Source organism: Balaenoptera physalus (genome assembly GCF_965194825.1).
Source record: "Balaenoptera physalus genome assembly, chromosome: 17".
NCBI lineage: Eukaryota > Metazoa > Chordata > Mammalia > Artiodactyla > Balaenopteridae > Balaenoptera > Balaenoptera physalus.
Window position 1 is genome coordinate 49,971,880 of NC_138895.1, and position 27,316 is coordinate 49,999,195.

General features: G+C 44.4%; 2 protein-coding genes across 9 annotated transcripts in view; one reads left to right on the plus strand and one right to left on the minus strand.

The window, feature by feature from the left end:
* The window catches only part of SNX31 (sorting nexin 31), a 68,055-nt gene extending 41,635 nt beyond the window's left edge, over window positions 1-26,420 (minus strand). For 3 of the 8 annotated variants that reach the window (XM_082432755.1, XM_082432754.1, XM_082432757.1), the window contains exons 1-4: window positions 26,184-26,415; window positions 25,999-26,073; window positions 12,367-12,481; window positions 9,302-9,366 (exon numbers count right to left, since the gene is read on the minus strand). In XM_082432755.1, the coding sequence (XP_082288881.1) occupies window positions 9,302-9,366; window positions 12,367-12,481; window positions 25,999-26,073; window positions 26,184-26,249 (321 nt within the window). In that variant the 5' untranslated portion in view covers window positions 26,250-26,415. Of the gene's footprint in view, window positions 1-9,301; window positions 9,367-12,366; window positions 12,482-25,998; window positions 26,074-26,183 lie in introns of those variants that run through there. The other 5 variants (XM_082432760.1, XM_082432753.1, XM_082432756.1 and 2 more) reach the window with 5 other exon arrangements.
* LOC309646420 (uncharacterized protein) lies at window positions 13,721-22,085 on the plus strand. The gene is made up of 2 exons (XM_082432782.1): window positions 13,721-15,929; window positions 16,244-22,085. Exon 2 carries the CDS (start codon window positions 16,535-16,537, stop codon window positions 17,393-17,395), a length of 861 nt encoding a protein of 286 aa, XP_082288908.1. The 5' UTR covers window positions 13,721-15,929; window positions 16,244-16,534; the 3' UTR covers window positions 17,396-22,085.
* Window positions 26,421-27,316: the final 896 nt, after the last annotated feature.

Sequence of the window (27,316 nt, forward strand, 5' to 3'; positions counted from 1 at the left end):
TAGATGGCCCTGAAATCAGACACTTGAGGATTTTATTTAAAAAGGCAAAAGGGGGTCATGGTGGTTCTGGATCAGGCACATGGAAGGATGTAAATGGAGTCATGGAAAGATGTGTCTGGCACTGTGGTGAAAATGAGCTAGAGGAGGGACTGGAGGATGTGAGAGACTTGAGCAAAGCTGGAGACAGTCATCCGTGTGCGAGGTACTGAGGGACGGGGCTAGACCGTGTGCTTAAGAAATGCATGATCCACAGAGCAGACTGCTTGGTTCCAAGCCTAAGTCCACCCTCACTGCATGTGACCCTGTGTAAACCTTGACAGGTGACTTCCCTTCTGTGTACTCCATTCCTTCAGCTCTAAAAGTAAGGCTGGCAAGAGTGGGATGCCATTCATTGCAGACACTCAGATGACAGCTTTATTGTTTCATTATTGTTAGCAGTAGGAATGATGAGGTCGTTATGTATCTTTGATTTGACTTAGCGGCAACAGATAAGAAATAAGAGAGTCAAGAAAAGATTCAGGGGTGGAACTTCCCTGGTGGTCCAGTGGTTAAGACTTTGCGCTCCCAGTGCAGGGAGCCCAGGTTAGGTCCCTGGCCAGGGAACTAGATCCCATATGCCACAACTAAAGATCCCACGTGCTGCAACTAAAGATCCCACGTGCCGCAACTAAAGATCCCGCGTGCTTCAACTAAGACCCGCGCAGCCAAATAAATAAATAAATAAATAAATAAATTTTTAAAAAAGAAAAGAAAAGATTCAGAGAGATGTTTTCAACACTCATATCCAATCAAGTTCTGAGTCCTGTATATTCACATCTTAAAGTATCTCTTCAGTCCGTCTACTTCTCTTCATCTTCACCACCAGCACTCTAGTCCCAACTGATATGTCCTCCCCCCTAGACTCCTGCAATGGCCTCCTTATAGGTCACCTTGTTTCCATTCTTGCCCCACTCCCCTGCTCCCCACAAGGCATTCGCCACACAGCAGTCAGAGAAATTTTTTTTTTAATGCAAACCTGAAAATGTACCTCTCGTGCTCCAAACTCTCTAATGTCCTTACATCATTCATGGGACACTAAAAAGAAAAACACTATTTTTCTCTACGCCACTCACATCAACATTTTTGACACTAATTACGTGTTAGCACAGACCACACGGATTAAGGACCGAGTCCCACAAGTCTGCCCCTCCCTCACTTCAGAAGCCAACTGCAAGTCCAAGCCTCCCATACTTCTGATCAACTTGCTATAAATCTGGGATTCCCAGCACTCCCTACTTGAGATTGATAATTTTCTAGAATAGAACTCAGGAAAGCTCTTTACTTACTATAACTCATTTATTATAAAGGATACAACTCAGGAAGAGCCAAATGGAAGAGAAGCATAGAGCAAGGGATGTGGGTGCACCACCCTCCCAGCTCCTCTACATGTTCACCCACCCAGAAGCTCTCTGAACACCATAGTTCAGGGATTTTTATGGAGGTTTCATCATGTAGGCATGATCAGTGATCAACTCAATCTCCAGCCCCTCTCCCAAACCGGGAAGCCAGGGGGTGGGGCTGAAAGTTCCAACCTTCCAATCATGCCTTAGTCTTTGGGGTGACCAGCCCCCATCCTGAAGCTCTGTAGGGGTCCCCAGCCACCAATTATCTCATCAGCATGCAAAAAGACACCCTTAGCACTCCAGAGGTTCCAGGGGCCTTAGGAACTCTGTCAGATGCTCCTATCATCCCCATCACTCAGGAAACTGCAAGGGTTTCTGGAGCTCTGTGTCAGGAACCGGGTTCAGAGACCAAATATCTATTTCTTTTTTTTTTTTTTTAAGTGTTCCATAATTTATTTCTTTTCTTATGTGCACATAAAATGAGAAGTTAATATTTAACATATTTAGGATCTTATATTTTAGTTTCCTCTGTCTCAGTTTACAAATGGACATGAAGATAATCAGCATCGTAAAAATGTTAGCATTGATGTCAACATCACCAGTGATAAGTCATCTTGAGAGTACATACCCTTGATATGATGTGACGGGAATGGCACGTTACCTTTGTGATCTTCCTCACCAAAAACTCTGAAAAACTTCAGAGTCTAAATATCTATTTCTTATTCTGTCTCGGAGACCCAGCCCTTTGCCATTGGTCAGGATGAGGCAAGTCAGTTGGCAGCTGCCCTTCACTCTCCTTCCTCCTTCTCTCTAGCAATCACCCTACAGGTTGCCTCAGCCAGTGGAGCTCTGACCCCATCCGAGAGGGGGAAAGGAGGGTACTCTCCTTCAGGTGGGGCTGCCAGTCCTGAAGCAGAGGCCATGGCGTGAAGACGCTCTGTGAGAATGAAATCAACACAGAGGAAAGCAGAGCTCGGGGTAGGGAGTGGAAAGAGTGTGCCGGCCAAGCTTCCCCAGCTTTTCAGTTAAATGAATACATTTCCCTTTTATGGTTGTCCCTTGCGATTGAAAAAGGCCTGACTAATATGGAAATAGCTGAACTCCACCTTACCTATGCTAAGTATTCATTTCTTGCATACTCTTTTTTTTTTTAACAAATAAATTTATTTATTTATTTATTTATCTTGGGCTGCGTCGGGTTTTTGCTACTGCGTGCGGGCTACTCATTGCAGTGGCTTCTCTTGTTGCAGAGCACAGGCTCTAGGCGCGTGGGCTTCAGTAGTTGCGGCACGCCGGCTTCAGTAGGTGTGGCTTATGGGCTCAGGAGCGCAAGCTCAGTAGTTGTGGCGCACGGGCATGTGGGATCTTCCCGGACCAGGGATCGAACCCATGTCCCCTGCATTGGCAGGTGGATTCTTAACCACTGCACCACCAGGGAAGCCCTGTGCTCTTGGCTTTTTTATACGTAATTTGTTTAAAGCTGGGTCAGATGGCTGCTTAGATGATAAACTCCTTCAGAGCAGGGATTAGGCAGTACATTTATTTTGAAGGGTGCCCTGTGCAAACAGATATTTGAATAATCTTGGTGCCATATTTCTCAAAATAATCCAAGTGAGAGGATCAAAGGAACTATGATAGTGGCATCTAAAATGGTACATTTAAAATTGATTATTTATGCACATAACCTCCCTCTTTATCCCATCATTCCATATTTACGTGACCTCGATTTGAGAAGAGAATGTTAAGATTAAAGTCTCCAGTGTTCTGTTTGACACAGTGACGCTGGTTTCAGTTGGGCAACCTCCTCTCCGTGGGTAACCTCCTCATCAAAGGAGGTACAAAGTTTAAGCGCCACCCAACTCTTTGCCATTGGTTAAAAGGAGACGCGTTGGTTGGCAACTGGCCCTCAACTGCCCGCCTCTCCAGCTTGTCCTCTTGGTTGCCTGAGCTAGCGGTGTTCTGACTATCACTCTGCTTCAAGCTTCCCCACTTTCCCCAAGACTCCAACCATATTTACCTCCTCCCTCATCCCCACCAGGTGACCTCACCTCTTATAAGTCACAGAGGAAACATCAAGAGGGGACTCAGTCTACTTCAACTCACAAACCTCAGACCTGCCTGTAGCCTCGCCCAGACTTTCTCTCTGTCTCACATTCAGTTCAAGAGGAATCCTTCCTCAACCCAATCCCAGTTCGTGTTCAACCCTCCTTCCTCAAGGACTTGGTCCCATTGATTATCAAGGCCAATCCCATCTCCTTCTCTACTGGCTACTCCCCACCAGCAGGCGGATTGACTCAAATCTCTCTCAAACATCAGAAAGACAGAGACTCTGGGTGGATCACCTCCAAGAAAAGGATCTGACTGGTTTGACCGTGGGAGAAGTTCTGCTTTCAGCACTGCTATGGGTATGGATAGAGTCATATGTTTAAAAACAACTAAGCATTTTTTTTTCTTTTAAATGATGCCATTTTTAACTCCCCCCAAAAAAACCCACAAAAGTTGTTCAAGAAAGTAAAGGTAATCATCAACATTATTTGTTCAGTAGTAAGAAATATTATAATGATCAAAATATTGACTAAGGATTTAATTTTTTTTAATTGTAATATAACAAAATTGGGGGGAAGAGGGGAATGAAAGAAGGTGATACAAGAAAGCTGAATCCTCGTCCCCCATAACAGGCAGTCAGTGGATAATGTCTTCAAATTGAAGAACAGGGGAAAGAGATGTATATCATTAACCTCTAGATATTTAAATATCTAAAGAAAAAGCTAAAAGATTTGAAAGCCATTGCCTCTGGAAAGCAGGAGATGGTTATAGTATAATCCTTTCTAGCACTATTTTACTTTTAAATCCTTTTTAGCACTATTTTACTTTTAAAACTATCAGCACATTTTGCTTTGATTAAAAAAATAAACATTTTTAGAACAATATGGTAAAGAGGAGAAATAAACCATTGAAAAACCTTTGTATTATGAGAGAAAAGCAAGTGAACAACAGATAAAACATTTGGAGTGGTGATCAAGGAGGAATTTGGCTCTATTTGTGATATTTGAATTTTACTTTACATATATAATTTATAAAATGTAAAAGCCATACAAAAATGCAATTAGAGGAAAGAAACCAAAGTGGTGGGTTCGGATTGTAGAAAAACAAAACTTAACTCATCCTGATCTAGGGCAGATCAGGAATTAAAACACACAATTCACAGTAGTAAATGGAATGCATTTATCTTTAAGAAACCTTGAAATCCTCCAATACCATGGGCTGCCTTAACACATTTTGAAACGTGCTAATTCTTTTCAAATCGAATGTAACACCCTGAGAAATTGTTTAATTTATCAAAGAAGCTCCATCAGTATGCTTTATTGATATTCTGCTCTGAGGCAGAAGAATGTCTGGTAGCCACAGTGCTTACCCTGAGCTTTATTATCCAAGAAAATCCATATTTGGACTCGCCAACCTCTAAATTTCCATCACACTTAATAATCGGCCCTAATTATTTCACTCCAAGGGACACAGAAAACATTCTTAAGAGGAAATGGGGAAACAGTCTTTTCCTAGAGCCCCCAGAGCTATGGTGGGCAACACTTCCCAGATACATAAATTGCCCCTAACTTCCCAAGTATACAAAAGCCATTCCAAATACCTTCTTAGTCTCCTTTTTCTCAAACATGTTGTTCACACTTTAGATTAACAACCAGGAACATAAAAAGTCTTTAGTCTAAAAACTTTGGTTTTGCCTTTTCAAAAGTCCCTTCATCTCAGAGGCAATCGCAGGGCAAAAACACAGAGCATGGTAAGTCGGGGGGCGGGGGGGTGGGTGGAGGCTAGACACACACAACAAGGGGTACTTGGTGGGGGGCGGGGCTGGGGGGCGGCCACCACTCTAGAAATATCTCATGGCATCAGTGGATCCAGGCTCGCTGGGCTTCCACTTATGAAGATGTGGGTCCTTGGACAAATTACTTAACCTGAAAAAGAGATACTAACAGCACCGTCCTCAACAAGTTGTGAGGGATAAATGAGATACCACACAGAAAGCACTGGGTCTGGCCCAGACTGAATGCCCTGCAGAGGCAACCCCCTCTGATGACTGCAGCTTGCCTTTGGCCATCCTTGATAGAGCCTCCTCGGAAGTCTCCTACGCAGTCACATGTATTCACGTTTCTCACACGGCGTGTCCTTGCCCAGAGACAGGAAGATGTGCTTGTACTTGCTGAGCCCTGGAGGGCCACGCCCGTGAGCGTGTGATTATTTGGCAATAACCACTGGGAAACTGCAGGCCAGGCACTTATCAAAGGCAGTGAAAATATTTAGGTGGGGTCTGTATAATACTGAGGTGGGGAAACTTCCCAATCCCTGCTCCCTGGGTTCCTTTAATGGTCTGGCAGACCCACACCTCACCATCTTTGAAGAAGTTGAAAATGGTCCCAAGCCTGGACAACTGGGTTTTCAGAGGGGCTGTCTCTGGTGAAAATTGGGTCTGGTCAGGGAGGAGGGAAGCAGAGGTACAAAGATGCAGCAGGCAGGACTCAAGCCACATAGAAGCTGTGTTAAAGCAGTTCATCAGGAGGCACTAGGCAGGTCTGGGAGCACAACTCTGGGCCCATTTGACACCACCTAGTGTCTGGGGAGAGATGTGCTGGCGCCATCTTTGCCGGAAGCAATCTCTCAGCAGGCTGGGAAGAGGAAAAAGGACTGGCGTTGGTAATAGCAGGAGGACCTCACAGGTGTTATGACATTGGCCAGATTACATTTAAGTGCCTTAAGAGCACTGGCTCACTTAATCCTCCCAACAACACTAAGAGAGGAGCCATTCTCCCCATTTTAGAGATAGGGAGACTGAGATACAAAGAGACTAAGTAAACACAAATCCAAAGTAGGGCAGCCAAAATTTGAACCTTGGCCATCTCACTTTGAGCCTGCACTCCTAACCACTAAGCTAGTTCTGAGGCTGATTAGTCAGCAGGATGGTTGAAGATGTGATCTTGATAAGAGAAACTGTGGTTTGGGTTTCACTGCAGACATGACGCTCTGGCCTGGGGCAAAGTGTTAGTGAGAAAGTCCTCAGAAACGGAGAGGCAAGATCCAGAAGTACGGCAGACAGGTTCCACCAGCTCAGCTCCAGCAACTCCCAACACCGTGCGTCAGCCATCAGCTGGCTCACTGAATGCACCCCTTTCAAAGCTGACGGATCACCTGGGAAGAACCAGAGGCAAAAATTCCGCAAGAAAGGAGGAAAGAAACATGACCAACTAAGGGTGAAAAATATATCCCCCCAAAAGTGATGCCACCAAGGAGATGAAAACAATGGCTGTGTTAATCAAAATAAGGCTTCTCTGAACTCAGACCTCAAAGAACAGATCAAGGTCTCAAAAAAGAGGTAAGCGAATAGACATGAAAGGAAGCTGGCCAAGTTCACGGAAGCAACAGAAGCGAAAAATAAAGCCATTGCAGAAGTGAAAATCTCATCAGAAGAAGCAAGAAGAGACACTGCAAAATGCAGCGGGGGCAAAAGGTTTCTGTGCAGAGCTATACAGATAAAAAAATACTGAGAGCACTAAAATCAAATAAAACAGATGTAGAGAACAAATGTATGGACACCAAGTGGGGAAAGGCGGGGTGGGATGGATTGGGAGATTGGGATTGACATATATACGCTAATATGTATAAAATAGATGACTAATGAGAACCTGCTATATAGCACAGGGAACTGTACTTCAATTCGCTGTACAGTAGAAACTAACATAACATTGTAAAACAATTATATCCCAATTAAAAAGAAAGAAAGAAAGAAAGGAGGAAAGAAAAACACATTAAAAAAAAAAAAAACTCCTTTAAATTATGAGGAAAAAAAGACACTCAAAACCAAGCTCCAAAACACTGCCACCCTCTGAATGATTTTTAGAAAGCATTGAAAGCAAAAACCATAATGAACACAAAGATGACAGAACCACGGCTGATGGTACCTCCATGCATTCACATAGAATGATTTGCAAGATGTAAACTTTGAAAAACAAGGTTCAGAAAGTGGGTAGAGTGTGTGCTTATCTGTAAAGCAAAAAAGGATATGCATACATACGAATGCTTGCATGTGCATGGAAATGTGTAGAAGGGACGTACATTAAACTGTAAACAACAGTTGTCTCTGAGGGGGGGCGCTGGAGACCTGTGGTGGGTGTGAGGTTACTTTCATCATAGACCCTTTTGTGCCGTTGGAATGTTACCACCAGCAGCACCTCAAAAACAACCTTTTCAAAGAAAAAAAGTATATACATATACATATATATATACAAACATACCATTAAGTGTATGTGAAAGTATGAGCAATTATACAATGTGAGGGGAGGCTCTAGGGGCATTTCTCAGTTGTATGGACCAGTAAGTTTGTCAACACACTTGAACAACTGAGTAAATGCAAATTTGCTCCCAGTTTTTACACGTCTGATCAAGGTATCATTCCTCCCTGACCTAAGGAGCCAGTTCAATAATATCACGTCATTGTGCAATTTCAATCCTTTTGAAGCTCTTCCATTCAGTCAAGAATGTACACGCAGGGCTTCCCCGGTGGCGCAGTTGTTAAGAATCCACCTGCCAATGCAAGGGGACACGGGTTCGAGCCCTGGTCCGGGAAGATCCCACATGCCGTGGAGCAACTAAGCCCGTGCGCCGCAACTACTGAGCCTGCGCTCTAGAGCCCGCGAGCCACAACTACTGAAGCCCGCGAGCCACAACTACTGAAGCCCACGTGCCACAACTACTGAGCCCGCACGCCTAGAGCCCGTGCTCTGCAACAAGAGAAGCCACCGCAGTGAGAAGCCCGTGCACCACAGTGAAGAGTAGCCCCTGCTCGCCGCAACTAGAGAAAGCCCGCGCGCAGCAACGAAGACCCAACGCAGCCAATAATTAATTAATTAATTAATTAAATCTACATGTTAAAAAAAAAGAAAGTACATGCAGGCATAAAAATGTTCCCATGTGTACCACCTAAATGGGTGCTGTGCTAAACAAATGTACTTGGCCAAGTTCCAGCCTCTAGGGGACAAGGGGCCAGTTGTTCTTTAAACCAACAAAGGAGGGCTTCCCTGGTGGCTCAGTGGTTGAGAATCTGCCTGCCAATGCAGGGGACACGGGTTCGAGCCCTGGTCTGGGAAGATCCCACATGCCGCGGAGCAACTGGGCCCGTGAGCCACAACTACTGAGCCTGCGCGTCTGGAGCCTGTGCTCCGCAACAAGAGAGGCCACGATAGTGAGAGGTCCGCGCACCGCGATGAAGAGTGGCCCCCGCTCGCTGCAACTGGAGAAAGCCCTCGCACAGAAACGAAGACCCAACACAGCCAAAAATAAATAAATAAATAAATAAATAAATTAAAAATGCAACTGCGGGGGAAAAAAAACTTAACAAAAAAAAAAGTTTAAAAAAAAAGAACCAACAAAGGAAAGGGAGTTGCTGCCTGTCATTCTGTTGAGACTGAATTTTCTCCATGATCCGTTTACGATAAAGTTAGGAGCAGAGAATATACAAGTAATAGCTGGCATGGCTATTACTGCTGTCCTGAGGTCTTCACTGGGGCACACTTGGAAGTCCCAGCTACAAAAGTAGGGTCCCACAATTGTCATGGGGGCCCTTAATGGTAAAAGGTTCTCTTCTCCATGGCCAGTTTTGAGATGCACAATGCTTAAGCTACAGGAAAAAAGGTATCTGCTTAAATAAAATGGGCAAAAGGTCAAGTGACACACTTAATTTTCCATCTAGAATCTAAACTTCCAAAACAACAAAATAGGAACCATTTTCCTGTTACTCCAAACGAATGTATTTTATCTGAATCCAGGCTCTGTAGGGCTGATGACCAGAAAAGCACACATGGAGACATATTCTGCAGTGAAATAATGACCTTAGTCAAGAAAAGCAAGCTTACCAGCTGCACCAGTTTCAAAAAATCAACGAAGACATCACTTCTCAACATGTTTGGGTCCATGGTTACTGAAAAACAGGGACAGCAAGCCAGGTTACCACGGGGCTGGGTTGACTGCTCTGTCCTCCAGGAAGCCCTCCAGGCCTTGCCAGTGCACCGTTGCCTCCTTGAAGGCGATGGAGCCTGTGACTTCTCAAATTCAAGAAAATCTACAAAGCCCGCCTCCTCCAGGCAGCCTCGCAGATGGCATGAACCCATCACACCAATCCGGCTGACTGTTTCCAGGAATCCTACTTTATTCATGCACACCCATGGCCCAACATCCATCTAGCTGCCCCTATAGAAGGATGATGAGGTTAATACGAGGTAGCAATGAGATCTAAAAACTTGGACCTAGACTCCCACTTTAGCAAGATGCTTGGTAATTTGAAAATTTTAAATCAACCAAGAAACACTGATTGAAAGGACCTCTTTTCAAGATGGGAGCTCTCAAGAGGTTACCAAAAAAAAGCAATTATAAGGCTGTCAGATATTTAAAATTTCATTCTTCTATACTTATAAGAGCAATTTCCCCCTTCGTTTTAAGGTTCCAGATACCAATACCCAGAGCTGTGGCCCGAGCAGATGGGCCAAGACTTTCCCCTGAGGACCTCACACTCACACGTGAAGTGCTTCTCAGCCGCTTCCCCACTTCTTATCTTCCTCCCCACAAGTCCTCTCCTGGACCCTGCACTTGAGCTAAACTTATCCAATTTCTAAATCTGTATTAAATGTCTTTCTTTTTGTTCCTGTTTTACTGATTTTGTCAAATAACTTCTACCAGCATTCAAAACTAGCACTGACTGAGGTCATTTGAGGTAGTGCTTCCCAAACGATGCCATGTTTTTCAAAATAAAGTAACTAAGAGAGAGAGTGTCTCTGTAACAGGAGAAACTTTTTTTATAAAACGTATTCCCTCTTTTTTAAAGGGGGAAAAAGCTCTTGTCTTATTTTCTGGAATATGTGTACCATGTATACAAACTACTCATTATAATCATTAGCGTGGATCCTTGGGGATGGGGAAAGCTATTGAAGAAGTGTTCATCCAACTAGTATTTACTGTACAACTGTTAAGTACAAGGTACTATGCAAAGCACTTGGTATATTTTAGCTCACTTAATCTTCACAACAAAAGAAGATTACCTGAAGTAGATAGTATCTCCATTTTACAGATAAAGACACTGAAGCTCAGAGAAGGTAAGTGTCTTGCCCCAGGTCACACAGCCAGTGAGGTGCAAACCTGGGACCTGACTCTAGGTCTGAATAGAGCCTGTGTTCACAGTCACAGCACTATGCTGCACTGTCTCCTTCCTTTACCTTCCAAGAGGATGCACGAAGCATCCTGACTACAGATAAAGGCCAGGCCTGGAGAAGTGACCCTTTAAGCAGTGTGATCATTTGTGAAAAGGCTAGTTGTTAAAAGGAGTATTCCACGAAGATATGAGAACACAAACCAAGAAGGAATGAAAATTCAAAAGATATTACATTTTGAGCTAGAAAGGGTTTATTTAACAGGTCTAAAAGAGGGATAGTCTCCACTACAAAAGATGGATGGAAAATAGATGACGTCTAGAATTTCTATTTACTACATTTAAAAAAAATATGTGCAGCCCTGAGAAATAATGAGGTAAATCTATAATGTCTCACCTAAAATGACCTGTAAGAGTAATATTTTAAAAGGAATAAAATCAGCATACAGAAGAAAAAGCTTTTTTTCTTTTGTTATGAAGGACATTAGTGGGGTAGTTGGTGAAGTTGGAATAAGGTCTCTATATTAGATAGCATTATTATATCAATGCTAATTGCCTGAATTTGATAACTATACAGTAGTTACAGAAGAGTTGTCCTCGATCTTAGGAAATACACATAGATGTATTTAAGGGTAAACTGGCTTGTATATGCAAAACAAGCATCTCAAAAAGTTATATATAATATATATGTATGCATACATTCATAATACAAACAGAGATATGGGAAAGTGAGAGAGAAAGATAAAGCAAATGTAAAATGTTAACATTTGGGAAATCTGGGTAAAGAGAATACAGAAAATTTTGCATCAATTTTGCAACTTTTCTGTAAATCAGAAATTCTTTCAGAATAAAAATTTCAAAAACTCAGATACAGAAATGTATATAAGGTAAGTTTCAATTTGTGTTTAACCAACAGGGATGTACCCACACACTAGAATACACATGATGGTTTCTGAGAAATACACAAGTCACTTGTAATAGTGTTTTCTTCTAGAGGCTTGGGAATCTCAGGTGGAAGGGAATGTACCTTTTATTTTATACTCTTTGGACGGGTTATATTTTTAAAACATTTTATGTCTATACCATTTCCCCCTTTTTAAACCTTTAAATATTTGAATGCCAGTGTTTCTATTTCTCCCCACCCCGTTCTCTTTGTGAGAGCTCAGTCCTGTTGTGTACAACACTTTTCAGGAAACCAGCAATGGGCCAGGACCTCTGTATTGCCAACCTCACAAGGCCAGAGCAGACCTCAGAGTATCCCTGGTGCCTTAGCATGGCTCCTGGGGAAGACAGAGATGGAATAACCAACTCTGGCACTGCCAGTAAACATCTCCGCTATCTCCTGAGAGCTTTCACATAAGCAGTTCATTTTATCCATTTGTTCAGTCTTAATCCAGAGATATTTCTTTGACTTCTACAATCAAAGCCAACACAGAGCCCCCGGGGGCAGGGGATGGGGGATGGTGAAACTAAACAAAGCATTTTTAAACCAAATACAAAGACCACATATTTTATGACTCCATTTACATGAAATATCCAGAGCAGGCAAATTTATAAAGGCATAAATTAGTGTATAAAGACAGGGGCTGGTGGAGGAGAGAAACAGGGATTGACTGATAATAGGTATAAAATTTCTTTTTGGGGTGGTAAAAATGTTCTCAGATTAGATTATGGTGATGTGCACAATCCTGTAAATATACTAAAAACCACTGAGTATATATATAAAATGGGTGACTTTCACATCTCGATAAATCTGTTTTAAAAAATCCAAACACATACCATTTTGCAAATACTGTTCCAACTGGTCCCTTCTCTCATCAGCCATAGATGCAGTCATTGCGAGATAGTACTTTGGTGGAAAGGGTGGCAGGCAATTTCCAAACACCCGCCTTAGCTGAAAGATCCAGAAAACACACGGTTAAGGCAAAGCGCCTGAAATTCAGGGTTGGTGAGATACCAAAGCCTCCTCTTAGGGCAAGTCTCTCTCCAGCACTTTATTCAAAATGAACCCTTCCTGGTGGCCAAAAGGAGATACCTTGATTTTCTTAAGGAGCAATTTATTTCTGTATAGGTTTCTAGAACACTATTAGAAATATCATGGACTGACAACTCCAGTCTGAGTTTGGTAGATTTGGGGTACATTTTAATTTTGCATTTGTTTTTACAAAACTGCCCACCAGTCACATCATACAATATTCCTTTAATTAATTCCCCAATAGTATCTGTGACGTCAATGATGAGAGTTAGGAATTTAATTCCCCCACCATGCCCCCCACCCAATCTGAATATAACAGCAGATGTTTACAGCTGTGCTATCTAATTTGGTAGCCACTGACAATGCAGCTAGTCCGAACTGAGATGGGCTGTAAGAGTAAAATACACTCCAGACTGTGAAGACTTAGTACAGAGAGAAGAGAATGCAAAACATCCCGTTAATAATTTTTTACATTGATTACCTGTTGAAATCATATTTTGGATCTGTTGGATTAAATAAAATATATTCTTAAAATTAGTTCCACCTGTTTCTTTTTATGCTTTTTAACATGTTAAAATTTTAACAGAAAATTTTATATTATATATGTGGCTCACATTATATTTCTAGTGGACAACGCTGGTTTCTAGAATTCCTATAATGCTGACAGACAATCCCGATAGAAACCCAGCTAGGCCCCTTCTTCCTCCCCACCCACATATGACCCAAGACCATGGCGGAAATTATTTTTATGCAAGCTCATAGTGGATGCATCAAAAATAATTTTTAAATTAAGATAACCAAAAGTGCATCTTCCTTCATTCTGGCCTTACACTTACAGTGATAGCTTGAAGATAAGATACCTCATCATTCTCTTTAAAATAGGAGAAAGAAAACCAGTGAGAAACCCACTGAGATTTTAACATGGTACCTCTGGAGCAGGAAGGCTCAGTGGCTTAAAGAAAATGAAAGCAGATCTAAGAGAAATGAGACTGCAAACAAATAAGAACTTTCATTCCATGACCTCTGTCAAAAATACAGTGTGTGTTTGGCAAATATTTACCTTGCATAGGCCTTAACTTCAAAATACAACCAGAATCTGACCACATCTCTCCACCCCCACTGCCATCACCCCGGCCCAAACCACTGTCATCTCTTCCAACAGATCTCTCTGCCTCTGTCCTTGCTTCCCTTCTGTCTATTCCTAATACAGAATCTGAGGTTATAACTTAAAAATGTAAGTCAGATCATTCCTCTGCCCTGTGTAAAATCCTTCATGGCATCCCATCTCACTCAAGTACAAGCCAAAATCCTTAGAGTGGCCCAGAACTGTACCATCCGATAAGATGTCCATTAACTGCCTGTGACTCCTTAAATTAAAATAAAATAAAATTTAAAATTCAGTTCCTCAGTCATACAGGCCACATTTTAAATACTCAATAGCCACTGGAAATGTGGCAAGTTGCTACTGAATTGGACACAAAAGATATAGAGCATTTCCACCAGCACATAAAGTTCTATTGGACAGTGTTGATCTAACACCTAGAAATGTTATTAACTGTCTACCTGTAGGGAAGATAACAGCTCCCTGATTTGTTTTGTTTGGTCTGCTAGGTTGTTTGTTTGACTACTAAAGAATTTTCATTTGATGCCAACATTTATTTTTGCAATTAAAAAAATTTTAAAGTTATGTCCTGAAGAGAATACAAAATGGTACAGCCACTTTGGAAGATAGTTTGGCAATTTCTTACAAAGTAAACATAGTTTTACCACATAATGCAGCAATCACACTCCTAGTTATTTACCCAACAGATTTGAAAACTATGTCCATAAAAACCGGCATACAAATGGTGCTTTATTCATAACCACCAAACGCTGAAAGCAACCAAGATGTCCTTCAGTATGTGAATGGATAAACAAACTCTGGTGTATCCCTACAATGGAATATTACCCAGCAATAAAAAGAAATGAGTTGTCAAGCCATAAAAAGACATGGAGGAATCTTAAATACATACTGATAAATAAAAAGCCAGTCTGAAAAAGCTACATACTATATGACTTCAATTATATGATATTCTGGAAAAAAGCAAAATCAGAGAGAGAGTGAAAACATCAATGATCACCAGGAGCTTGGGATGGGGGTATTGAATTGGTGAAGCACGTGGAATTTTTTAGGGCAGTGAAACTAGTCTGTATGATACTGTCATTGTGGATACATGAGGCTATGCATTTGTCAAGCCTACTGAACTTTAGAATACAACCTTAATGTGTCCAAATATTTTTAAAAATAATTTAGGAAGTGGGGAAAAAAACAGGATGGAATGCAGAATGTGAGAAAACAATTTAACTATATTACAAATATATGAAACAACTGCAATGAAGGGGACGAGGGAAAAGGTGCTGACCTAAGTCACTTTGCAAATGAGTGGAGTCTGTAACAGTAAAGGCAAAAGAAGCTGTACAGAAGCACTGCGCTTTAGCTGATAAAGTTGTTTCCTACACAGGTACAGGTTAACAATTCTAATACCACTATATGTGTGTACAGAATGGAATAATTAAGTAAATGGATGGCAGATGGTGGGAGTCAGATTTCTCACTGTTGGAATGAGAGTTTTTGGGTAAGTAAAGGGAATAGGCTAGAGTAAGCCATGTGGTAGTGGATTATTGTCAGAGATATTGGTATGAACTCATGTTTAACTTAATATACATACAGATGGTTACACATAGAAGTATTTACAGACATGCATATATACACATATATTTTCTTGCTGTGTCAGCTGAGAGGGCCTAGAAGCAATGACACTGCAGTAGCAGGGAACACATCTGGTGCCCAGATCTTGGTTTCTAATATCATTCTCCAATAAAAGCAACTAGGGCTCCAGGGAGAAATGGTTGACTCTAGGACCGGAAATATACAAGGTGAGTCTGGGGCATCTTGTAGCACCAGCAAATAAGAAAGTGTGCAAAACAAACAAAAGTCAACAACAGGGGTGTGTCAAAGAAATGCAGGAGCAAACTGAAAGAGCTCCCATAGGACAAGCTGGAACAATTTGAACAATAAAATAAAGTCTTACTGAAGTATAACCTAAAGTATAAAGTAAATATCTAGGAGTCTACATAGATATAAATTATTGAATAGGTGGGGAGTAACCATGCCGAGTCTGACCCGGTTGCTGGACTGTCGCCGCTCCGCTCCGCGCAAAGGATCCGATGGCAGCGCCTGCGCTGATGGACCCACCTCAGGGCAGTGTGACCTTTGAGGATGTGGCCGTGTACTTCTCCTGGGAGGAATGGTGTCTTCTTGATGAGATTCAGATACACCTGTACCTTGATGTCATGGTGGAGAACTTTGCACTTGTATGCATGCTGGGTAAGGCCCTCACACCCACCCCTATCCTCTGAGCTAGGTTCTGCCTTTCTGCTTTTCCCTAGGGGCTGCTGTGTCATTCTCACATCTGGACCATGGATACTGCTTTCTTCTTCAACTGCTTGGTCATGTGTTGTGGTTACTATGGCTAGCCAGAGTGCATCCCTACTCCTTAGTGCCCTAACACCAGTAGCCCCAAAGTTGCAGCTAAGGATTCAGGCTTGCAGTGTCCTAGTTCCCTGACCAGGGATTGAACCCAGGCTAAAGCAGTGAAAGCTCCGAGTCCTCACCACTGGACTGCCAAGGAATTCCCGCAGGTTCTTTTCCTGGAGTTGAGGATGAAAAGACACCTTCTGAACAGAGCGTATCTGCAGAAGGAGTGTGACAGATGAGGACCCCCAGGGCAGGTTTGTCTCCTGAGAAGACCCAGCCCTGTAAGATGTGCACCCCAGTCTTGAGAGACATTTTTGCACTTGGCTGAAGAGCAAGGAACAAATAGGGGGCAGAAAGCATACACATGTGGGCCATGCGGGAAACAATTCTGTTTCACTGCAAACCTTCAAGAGCACCAGAAGCCGCATATTAGAGAGAATCCCGTACGATATGATATGGGGAGACCCTCATTTTGGAAGAGCTGCACAATCCACACAATAGGGAATCTACCTACCTACATGGAGATTGGGAACGACTTCGTGGCCAACATGGGACTTCAGCCACAAGCCACTAACACCAGGAAGAAAACGAACAACAGTAAGGAGTGTGAAGCTGTTTTTCACAGTGGAACAGGTCATCACAGCTGGGGAGAAGGCAAGAAAGCCTCCAGCCACACAGAAATACTTGTTCAGGATGAGAGAGTCCTTACTAGTAAAGGGTTTTGTGAGTGCAGCAAACGTGGGAAAGCCTGCACCCACACATGTAACTTTATTCAGCATGAGCCAGTTCACACTGGAGAAAAGCCTTATGAGTGCAGTGAATGTGGGAAATCTTTTACTGCTAGGTCAGGCCCTCGTGGTCATCAGAGAGTTCACAGTGGAGAAAGGCCTTATGACTGCAGTGAATGTGGGAAATCTCTTACTGCTAGGTCAGGCTTTCATGATCATCAGAGAGTTCACAGTGGAGAAAGGCCTTATGACTGCAGTGAATGTGGGAAATGTTTTACTGGTAGCTCTAGCCTTCTTCGTCATCAGAGAGTTCACAGTGGAGAAAGGCCTTATGACTGCAGTAAATGTGGGCAATCTTTTACTACTCGATCCTCTCTCTATGATCATCACACAGTTCACACTGGAGAAAGGCCTTATGAGTGCAGTGAATGCGGAAAAGCCTTTAAGCAAAGACAGCTCCTCTGCATCCATAGGAAAATCCACACTGGAGAAAAGCCTTGTGAGTGCAAGGAATGTGGTAAATCTTTCACCCAAAGGTGCCACTTGATTAAACATCAGAGAGTTCACAGTGGAGAAAGGGTCTTATGACTATCGCAAATATGGCTGGCAATGACGTTGAAGGAGTTTCAGGTGGTAAGAGAGTAAGAAGAACCCGTGCAGCTAATGGACCCTTTCTAGAGAGGAAACTGAGGCACAGAGATGATGTGTCATCTGTTTGTGATCTTCCAGAAATGGACAGGGATCTGGGCTTCAATGCCAGGTTGCCTGGTTCAGGATATCAGGAGTCTGGTCACTTCACTCCTCCCCTGCCCCCCACCCAGGTTTGGGGACTGAAAGAACACCTTGTCCATCCTGACACTTCTGCCAGCCGATCCCCACACCAGGAGCCCTGCTCATACCCCAGTCCCATGCTGATGGACAGGATTATCTTTTCTCTGGGAACCAATATTGATGACTTTCCTGTGACTGACTCCATTTATCTACTCAACCAAACCAGTGCTGTGATTCAGTTATTATTATTGCCATTTATGAAAGGAGGGGTGTCCAGCTCAGAGAGGTTGAGGGACTTCCACAAGGGCTCACTACTGCCAGGACTTTGATGAGAGTGGTTCATCTACACACTGCACCCATCCACTGGCTTCTCTCCTGCCCCTCCGAGCAGGGCCTCCATTTGCTGTGTCCTGACCATGAACTACCCACACCTGACATCTGCATCTCCACCAGGATCTCCAGCTTCATTTTCACCAGTGCACATCTCCCGGAAACACTCTCCTGCTTGGGAAGTTCTCCACAGGGACAGCAGCACTAAGCCAGGCACTCCGGACTGGGTCATTGGTGTCACCCCAGATTTGACACTGGCTCCACTGCCATATGCAGTGATTCGTTTCCAAGGTCCTGTCCATCTTCTTTATATACCCACCTCAGGTTGTCCCTGTTGCCCTGTTATGTGGCTGACCCACTCACTGTTCTGGGCAGTGTGAGGGACATGTAAGGACTAAGAATGTCCCCTGTGGCCCTACGTGGCCTGGTCCCTGAGGCTCCTCTTCCTAAGCCCTTGATCCATTGCCTCACTGCTCCTCCTTCTGCTCCAGAAAAATGTTAACTCACCAAAATGATGATTGTTAATTAGCAAGAACTTGCCCTCCCCGCCTTGGGACCCACACTCGATCAACTTACCTTAAAAACTAAGACTGAATGCAGGCTGACCCCTCCCATGAAGACTTAAAAACCCGTCTATAAAAAAATTATGATTTTAGGGGCTTCCCTGGTGGCACAGTGGTTAAGAATCCACCTGCCAATGCAGGGGACATGGTTTCGATGCCCGGCCTGGGAAGTTCCCACATGCCGTGGAGCAATTAAGCCCGTGTGCCACAACTACTGAGCCTGCACTCTAGAGCCCGCGAGCCACAACTCCTGAAGCCCCTGCACCTAGAGCCCGTGCTCCGCAACAAAGAGAGGCCACCGCAATGAGAAGCCTACGTATCGCAACGAAGTGTAGCCCCCGCTCGCCGCAACTAGAGAAAGCCCGTGCGCAGCAACAAAGACCCAATGCAGCTATAAATAAATAAATAAATAAATAAATAAATAAATGTATTAAAAAAAATAAATTATTGAATAAATAAACAAATCGGAGAGAATAGACAAATTTCCAAATAATGTATGTATATACTTATCCCACAAGGAGATGGAACATAAATCCTTACTCTTTAAGTGTGGGCTGTGCATGGTGACTTCCTTCCTAAGAGCACACTGTGGAAAAGGAGGGAAAAAAGTAACTTTATATGGAGAAACCTGACAAAAACTACCTCAGCCCGGTGACCAAGGTAAACATCGATAGTGTTAAGTCATGTCAATATCAAGTATCCTAGCCATGATGTGATTAGAATGGCACTTGGCCCCTGTGGTTTTCCTCTCAAAACCATAACCCCAGTCTGGTCATGTGAAAAACATTGGACAAATTCCAATAGTGGGACATTCCACAAACTACCTGACCAGTACTCCTCAAAACTGTCAAAATCATTCAAAACAAGGAAAGTCTGAGAAACTGTCACCGTCAAGAGGAGCCTAAAGAGACATGACAATTAAATGTAATGTGGGACCTGGGTGGGATCTTGGAACAGAAATAGGACATTGGGTAAACACTAAAGAAGTCTGAATAAATAACATGGTATCAATACGGGTTCATTAACTGTAACCAAAGTATAATACTCATGGAAAACAACAGGGGAAACTGGTTGCAGGGTAGATGGGAACTCTCTGTACTATCTTTGCAATTTTTTAAAATAAATCTAAGATTGGGCCACAAAAATAATGTTTATTAAAAAAAGAAAAACTGATGTTCTGGCTTCTCTTGAAAAATCAGAAGGTCTGGAATCACCAAGTTTACATTCTCTCAGGCTGTTCCCACCACCCACCACTGCCTCTCATCTGATCCATGCCTCTCATTTAAATTACCTGCCTGACCCCAGTAGCCATTTAGTTTGTCATCTTTCCTCTAAATCTAGTAGTATAAAATATTAGAGGAACGATACGTTTCTTTTAAATTCAAGGAAATTTTCCTGCTGTGACAGAGATGGTCCAAAGGCCCCCCAGTTAGAGCACCATCCCAGGCAGGGCTGCTCCAACGACCTGGGATTTATGCACCCCATCTCTGCTAATTCCATTAAGTAGAAGCAGGAATTTGTCTTCTTTGCATGCAATTATTTCTTGATGAACTGAGTGAGTGATCTTTAAAAGGCAATTGTCTTCCTTGGCATGTATTCATAAATGCAGCAGATGCTCCCAAATTGGTTGGAATCATAGCAGCCTTGAGCCAGTAGGGCTGCCTGGGTTACCCATCTACAGGGGAGCATCTGGAGGGGGGGGAGCCCTAAGGCCAAGAGCTGGGGAAAAAGTCAACAAGGATTAAGGTCCTAATACCCAACCCAGAGCAAAAACTCTCCCAGCAGGTTTTACAACCTGAGCTGACTTCTCAAGGAATCTTTCCCCTCCTTTCTTGAGCACTGGTCTAAGGGGGGGAGATAAACATACAATAAACTGAGCAGTTAAGTCCACCAAAAGTCAATCACCCACTCCACAAGTTCTTCAACTCTATCAAAATACAGTCTTTTCCACTGGTCTCAAATAGCACATAGTTTAGCTAGTAAAAGCACTCACATACTAAGAATTATCTGGCATTAGAGTTTAGCTCCATCACTCTTTCAAAAACTGTTTCAAGAGATCAAAAGGAAAACACACCTCTTCTGTTCATTTATTATGAGGTGTTTTTGCTTGTTTGTTTGCTTTGAAAGACCATGTTCAGATAGCATATTTTTTAAATCCCAGCACAATCTCCTGTTCTAATTTCTCCATCGTACAGTTCTGCCTCTTAACATGAAGAGAACTTTACTGGCCAATTGAAAATGTCACCTCCTTCCCCATCCCATGCACTCACAGACCCCTATTCTTATCCCACAATGGTGATCTGGGACAAGTGGACTTACAGTCACAAATGCTGTCCTTTTTACAGTCTCTTTTTCTACTGTTGACTCATTCATCCCACCTCTCCAAGGCCCCTGGTAATAAAAATCTCAGATTCTCCAGATAAAGGGCCACAAGCTCAAAGCAATCTGAACTGTGATATCTTGTACCAAAGAACACTAGCCTTGTATATTATTCCATTTCTTCCTCAAAACAGTCCTGTGAGGTAGATGATCATCGCTGCCATTAACATTGTCATCCTCCCACCTTGACAACGAGGGCAATCTCACAACATCCTTCCACCTTGACAACAAGGTTCCTTGACAATATGAGTAACCTGAAGCTCAGGCAGCTGAAGTGACTTAAACCAAGATCCTACAGCAGCAGAACTTGGACACAGTCTTTTTACTCTTTTTTCCTTCTCCTTGCCCTCTTTTCCTCCCATCCTCCTCCTCCATCAACTCTCTATTGGGCATCTCCTAAAGCACGATTCTGTGCTGGATACACTATGCCTACAGCCTTCATTCATTCCTTCATTTAAGTATTTGGGTTTTTCAACTAAATAAACAGGGGAAACAAGATCTTCACACACACAAAAGGAACGCGACAAGGTCTAAACATAAAGTGGCACAGGAATCAGAGAAAGGCATCTTGTGCAATCAAGGGGGACTTCCCAGAGGAGGTGAGGCTTAAGGTGAGCCTTGAGAAAGGGCTGGTCCCTAACCCATGGGCCAGAAAGCAGGGGTCTTCCCAGAAGGGGGAAGTGAGCCAGGCAGAGGCAATGGGCTGCTTGATGAGAACAGAGGGTCTGAGTGGGGGAAAGAGGGGCTATCCGGTGAAAGAAGGGAAGAAGCAAGGCTGAGTCAGCGCTCGGCAGGGAGGAAGACTGAGCCGGTGTGTAGCCCTCCTCTCCCACTGAAGGATCCTTTGCAAGCTCCCACGGCTTGTCTGCATTGCCATGTCTGGCACTGGCAGGGTGCTTTCAAAGAAGCAAGCATCCTTTCCACAGAGTCTACCCTCACTTACACAGGATGGCCAAAATGAGCTAGTTAAAGGTTTCTTTTACAGATTTCTTTAAGTCCCCTTGAGGGAGGCGGTACAGACAAGGGCATAGATCAAACTGGTTTTATTCATCTAAAGGCACAGAAAGCAGTCAGGTCAGGCAGTTCACACAGCAGAGAGATTGGCAGCACTCAGCAGCCGAGGGAAGCCGCCAGACCTTAAGGGAGCCTCAGTGGGGACAGGGCCGCCAGTGATGACTTCAGAGAGCGCAGCTGACCTCTGGGAAACACAACCATCTCTCCTCAGGTCAGTCTTATAGGCATTAGTCTCCGCACAGCTTAGCTGAGAGGAGCAGGCGCCACTTCACCTGGGCCAGGTTCTCCTCCTTGATTGCAGAGTTCCCCAATATACAAAACAGAAATCCAATTCGTAAATCCAAAAATCACACGTGCTAAAGTCAGAGTCTTCACTTAATTTAACATAGTGCTTGGTATTTAATAGGCACTTAGTAAATATTCTTAAGTAAATGAGGAAATCAGTTAATTCTATTAAGATGAAATTTCTGTTCTATTGTGATGCAGAACTTCCCCAAAAATCAATTGGAAATGAACTTATACTCACCAAACATACACATAACACACACACACACACATAAACACAGATGGGGCCTTTATACTGTTTCCCTTTTTTATAGTGCTTAGTATTAGATCAGATTAAGAATTCTGAGCCATTTCACATCTTCCATGGAATAGGAAGAATAAAAACTAGCTGAGAAGTGGCTGGGAGAAGTCACCCAACCCTTCAGTCTCAGACTTAGGGTTGCCAGATAAAATAGACGATGACCAGTTAAGATTACCCCAAATACTGCATGGGACATACTTACACTAAAAAAGTGTTCGTTGTTTACCTGAAATTCACATTTAACTGGAGATCCTGTATTTTTATTTGCTAAATCTAGCAACCTTACTTGGACTCTTCATCTTGCAATACCCACCTTACAGGGGCTTCCTGGGCAGGTGGAATAAAATCCTGTGCCTGGAACTCTAATAACAGAAATCAGATGTTGTCTGGGGCCAGAGGTGGAGGGAGGGGACCAAGGGCAAAGGGACAAGGGAACATTATGTGTGTGGAAACTGTTCTCTGTCTTGATTATGGTGGTGGTAATTGTATATATTTACCAAAATTCATCACACAATACATAAAATTGGGGAATTTTATTATGTTATGCCTAACAGGATGGTAGTGTAGGATGCAATTGTTTTTCTGATGCAATTTATTTTGTCAACTTTGATAAGGAACCACAAAATGTAATGGGTTAGAGCAGGTTCTAGAGATCAAATCCTGGCTCCAACACTTACTAGCAGTATGACCTTGGGCAAGTTGTACCTCAGTTTCCTCATCTGTTAAAAGGGGCTAATTATAATCCTAACTCATAAGACTGTTGTAAAACTTAAACACGATATGACATGGAAAGCTCTTGGCACCAACCTTAGCACAGAAAAACTGATGTTAGTTATTGTTTTAAATTAATAATAATACCAATAGCCACCTCCTAAGATCTAAATAGTTTCTTTAAAATGAAGTTGTTCCTACAGAAAAGGGAAACAATGACATGTGTAAGGTAGTTAGAAACTGGCTAAAGAAATCCCGACTTTAGAATTTTGAAAAACCTGGGACAGATATGAAGTATTCATTAATATCCCTTGTATACTTCACAGAGGGCACTGGGCTGTGGCAATTCCATATGTAAAAGTCCACTGCAGGGACTCCCCTGGCGGTCCAGTGGTAAAGAATCTGCCTTCCAATGCGGGGGACGAGAGTTCGATCCCTGGTTGGGGGACTAAGATCCCACATGCCGCAGGGCAAATAAGCCCGCACGCCACAACTACTGAGCTTGTGTGCCTCAACTAGAGAGCCTGCGTGCTGCAAACTACAGAGTTCACGTGCTCTGGAGCCTGTGTGCCACAACTAGAGAGAGAAAACCCGCACACCACAACTAGAGAGAAGCCTGCGCGCCACAACGAAGATCCCACGTGCTGCAACTAAGACCCGACACAGCCAAAAAAATAAAGAAAAACAAAAAAAAAGTCCACTGCAGTGAATAACAGACGGTTTCTTGTTCATGGTTTCCAAAATAGAAGGTCAAAAGAACTGGCTTTATATCTCCACTCCTGGACCTTCTAAGATTGGATAGGTCCGAATTTTCCTGAAAACAAGCATTTTCCTGTGTCTGTTGGTTAATAAGGACCAGATTCAGGAATTCTCCAAGCATCTGAGTCAGTAAATGTTAACTGAGCACATAAACTATGTGCCACGCTCTGTGAGAAACTGGACCCTAATCTTCATAAGTGCCCTGTGAAGTTGACATCCATAACCGATTACCTGATTATTTCTGAAAGGGAAATTGAAGATCAGAGAAGAGGTGAAGTGTCCATCCAGGAAGTGGTCGGTCAATCCCACGCCCTCCCTGCTCCTCCCGGCCGTCTCCTGCTTTTACCCCGTGATAGTCACCTCCCTGATCACACCTCACACACAGGAAGACAGATGAGGGCGGGATATGACCCTCAAATTCCTCCTCCAAATGCCTAAACGACCTGTACTTTCTCTTCCTTTGAGATCCGCATCTGCCTTCCTCTGCAGTCCTCCCAACTCCCCAGACATGTTTCGGTCACAAGTAGCCTGTCATCCTTCAGAAGTCTGAATCCATGCCCTTTTTATTCAGCCATTGACAATCATTCCTGAGGACCTACCAGGTCACAGGCACTGTGTTAGGTGCTACCGACTTAAAGACAAGCACAGAAATTAACTAATGACCACATTACACCTGTTTTTGTTGACACCAAAGAAACTTAGTCATACCTTGAAAATGGACTTTTCCAATGCACTATGATGTATGAGCAAGAAGGCTCACTGCAATGATGTTTTTAATAGCAGAACAATGGAACTGAGCTATCAACAGAAAATGGTCTTAAAGGAAATGTGATGTATCTACTCACTAGAAACCAGGATTGTCTGAAAGGACTCTCCCAAAAATGTTAATAGCTGTTGCCTAGGCAAGCATCTTTCTTTCCTTCCTCTCTTCCTTTCTCCCTCCCTCCATCTCTCTCTCTTTCTTCCTTTCTCTCTCTCTCTCTGTCTCTTTCTTTCTTTCAGCTTTAGGTATGTGCTCTTTATAATCAGTACACAAAATCTTAAAAAAACAAAAAAACACTGTGCATGAGTGTGGGGGAAGGGTGGCGTTCATTTCAAACGCCCACGTACTCCTCTAACCCACTTTGAAGACTTGCAACACTTCCTTATTAGGAAAATAAAACCCATTAGGGCAGGTTAATAAATCAGTCTACCTCCGGGAAGAAAATGCCATCAGGACTTGTGAGAAACTGGAGTGAGAAATGGCCTTCTGACTTGATAAGTCGTCTGTTTCCTGGGTTTCCAGACCGCCCGTGTTTGAAGCCTATGAATACCCTCGTTTGAAAACAAAAATAAAGACACACCTTTTTAAAGAGGGGGAAATTAAACTCTGGGAGAAAAGAGATTACCCATGTACAAGATTCCTAAGACTACGCCTTGATCTAGACTTGGTTTGCTCATTTTGAACAGGGATATTGTCCTGGGGGAGCAGCTGGCACTGCAATGCAGCCCAGGTGGGGCTGGCGGGGATCACCGGGCTGGAACGGGTTGGGATAATTACCTGCGCCCTGTTCCCTCATTTCACAGCTATAGGTGATTAGGGGCGATATCATGTATTCATTGAGCTGTATGCCAAGCAATTCACAATTGTTACCACGACCAGGATTAAGAGCCTGAAGCCCTCAAGAGGTGCAGTGTCGGGGCTTCCCTGGTGGCGCAGCGGTTGAGGGTCTGCCTGCCAATGCAGGGGACACGGGTTCGATCCCTGGTCTGGGAGGATCCCACATGCCGCGGAGCAACTGGGCCCGTGAGCCACAACTACTGAGCCTGCGCGTCTGGAGCCTGTGCTCCGCAGCAAGAGAGGCCGCGACACTGACAGGCCCGCGCACCGCGATGAAGAGTGGCCCCCGCTTGCCGCAACTAGAGAAAGCCCTCGCACAGAAACGAAGACCCAACACAGCCAAAAATAAATAAATAAATAATTTTTTAAAAAAAGAGGTGCAGCGTCCTGCCAGAGTCAAGCAGCCAGAGCCCCCTGGGCGCACCTTTCCTCACCTGCCTCAGGTGGGCGGGCTGGTACCCGCCGCGGATACGCTCACCTGTTCGTTCCAGCGATGCAGCTGGCTGTAGCGCACCTTGCAGAACAGGAACCCGTCCAGGTACACGGAGTACAGCTGCAAACAGAGTCATCACGTCCGGATTAGCCGAGCGAGGTGAGCTCCCGCCCCCGCCTTGTCAACGGCCTCCTCCTCCCTGCCCAGTCGGACCCCGACCCCCGGCGCACCACGTAGCGGCCCCCCAGCGCGTCGGGCCGCTGCTGGGACACTGGGATGCAGAAATGCATCTTCATGGCTCGGGCGGAGGCCCCGGAGCAGCGCTGGGAACCCGACCCGTGGCAGCGGCGGCGGCGCGGTTAGCGAATCCGGACTCCGCGATCGGCGGGGAAGCCGGACCTGCGGCGGCGGCGGCGGCGGCGGCGGCGGCGCGGTCCTCTGCTCTGAGCCCCGCGGCGGTGGGTGCAGTGGGCTGGCCCCGCGGTCCGGGGCGGGGCCGGGCTCCCGCTGACCCCTCGCCTCTAGTGTCCGCAGGTGGGGCCGGCCTCCTGGTCGCCGCCCCGCTCCGGCTGCGCCACTCGGGTCTCGGGAAGGGAGGGAGGCGGAGCGCGTCCACGGCCAAGGGCCCGGCCCCGTGCACAGCCCCCGGGCAGGCCTGCGCCCCGGGCAGGGCTCCCAGGTGCGAGGCGGGGCCTGAGACGCAATTCAGGGTAGAGAGACTCTAGAAAGTGCCAGTGCCTCCCTCGGGCCAGGGGTTTCACCCCGGGGTCTATGGACTCCTGGGGGCTCTTTGGGGGAAAGTTGTGCGTGGATGGATGAGGTGATGGAATTCTTCTGGGGAGAAGGTCCAGGGTTTCATCGGATTTTCAGAAGGTTCCTCGAACTCACAAAAGTTAAAAATCGTTGCTCCAGCAGCATAGATGTCCTGTACCCCCGCCTGATGAGTAATTCACTAACTACTCCCCACACTGCCCCAGCATCTCGGCTCAGGCTCCTTGCTGGGGGTTAGGGGTGAGGGAGGCACAGCTGAGGAGAAGCCCCTCTTCTCCAAGCGCCCGCCCCAGGGCCGCGTTCTGATCTCTGTGGCCTGCAGAATGTCCAGTCTGCCTTCCATTGGGTCCGGCGTGAGAGACAGAGACAGATCACATTCAGACCGACCCTCAAACTCAAAATGTTGACATTTTCTGCAAGTCAGTGCCCTGACAGGGTTGAAAAAAATTTGTGTCCCATTACCTGCCAACACTGCCTGCAGTACACTGTGAATTAAGGTTTTCAAAATATGCATACATCTAGCAATTACCCTATGACTAGAACATTTCTATTAGGTTCAGTTTTATGTGTTAACATTTGTTATATGTAACAC

Excerpts from the sequence above, each read along its gene's own strand:
- LOC309646420 (XM_082432782.1), top strand. The coding sequence starts at position 16,535 with ATGGGGAGACCCTCATTTTGGAAGAGCTGCACAATCCACACAATAGGG.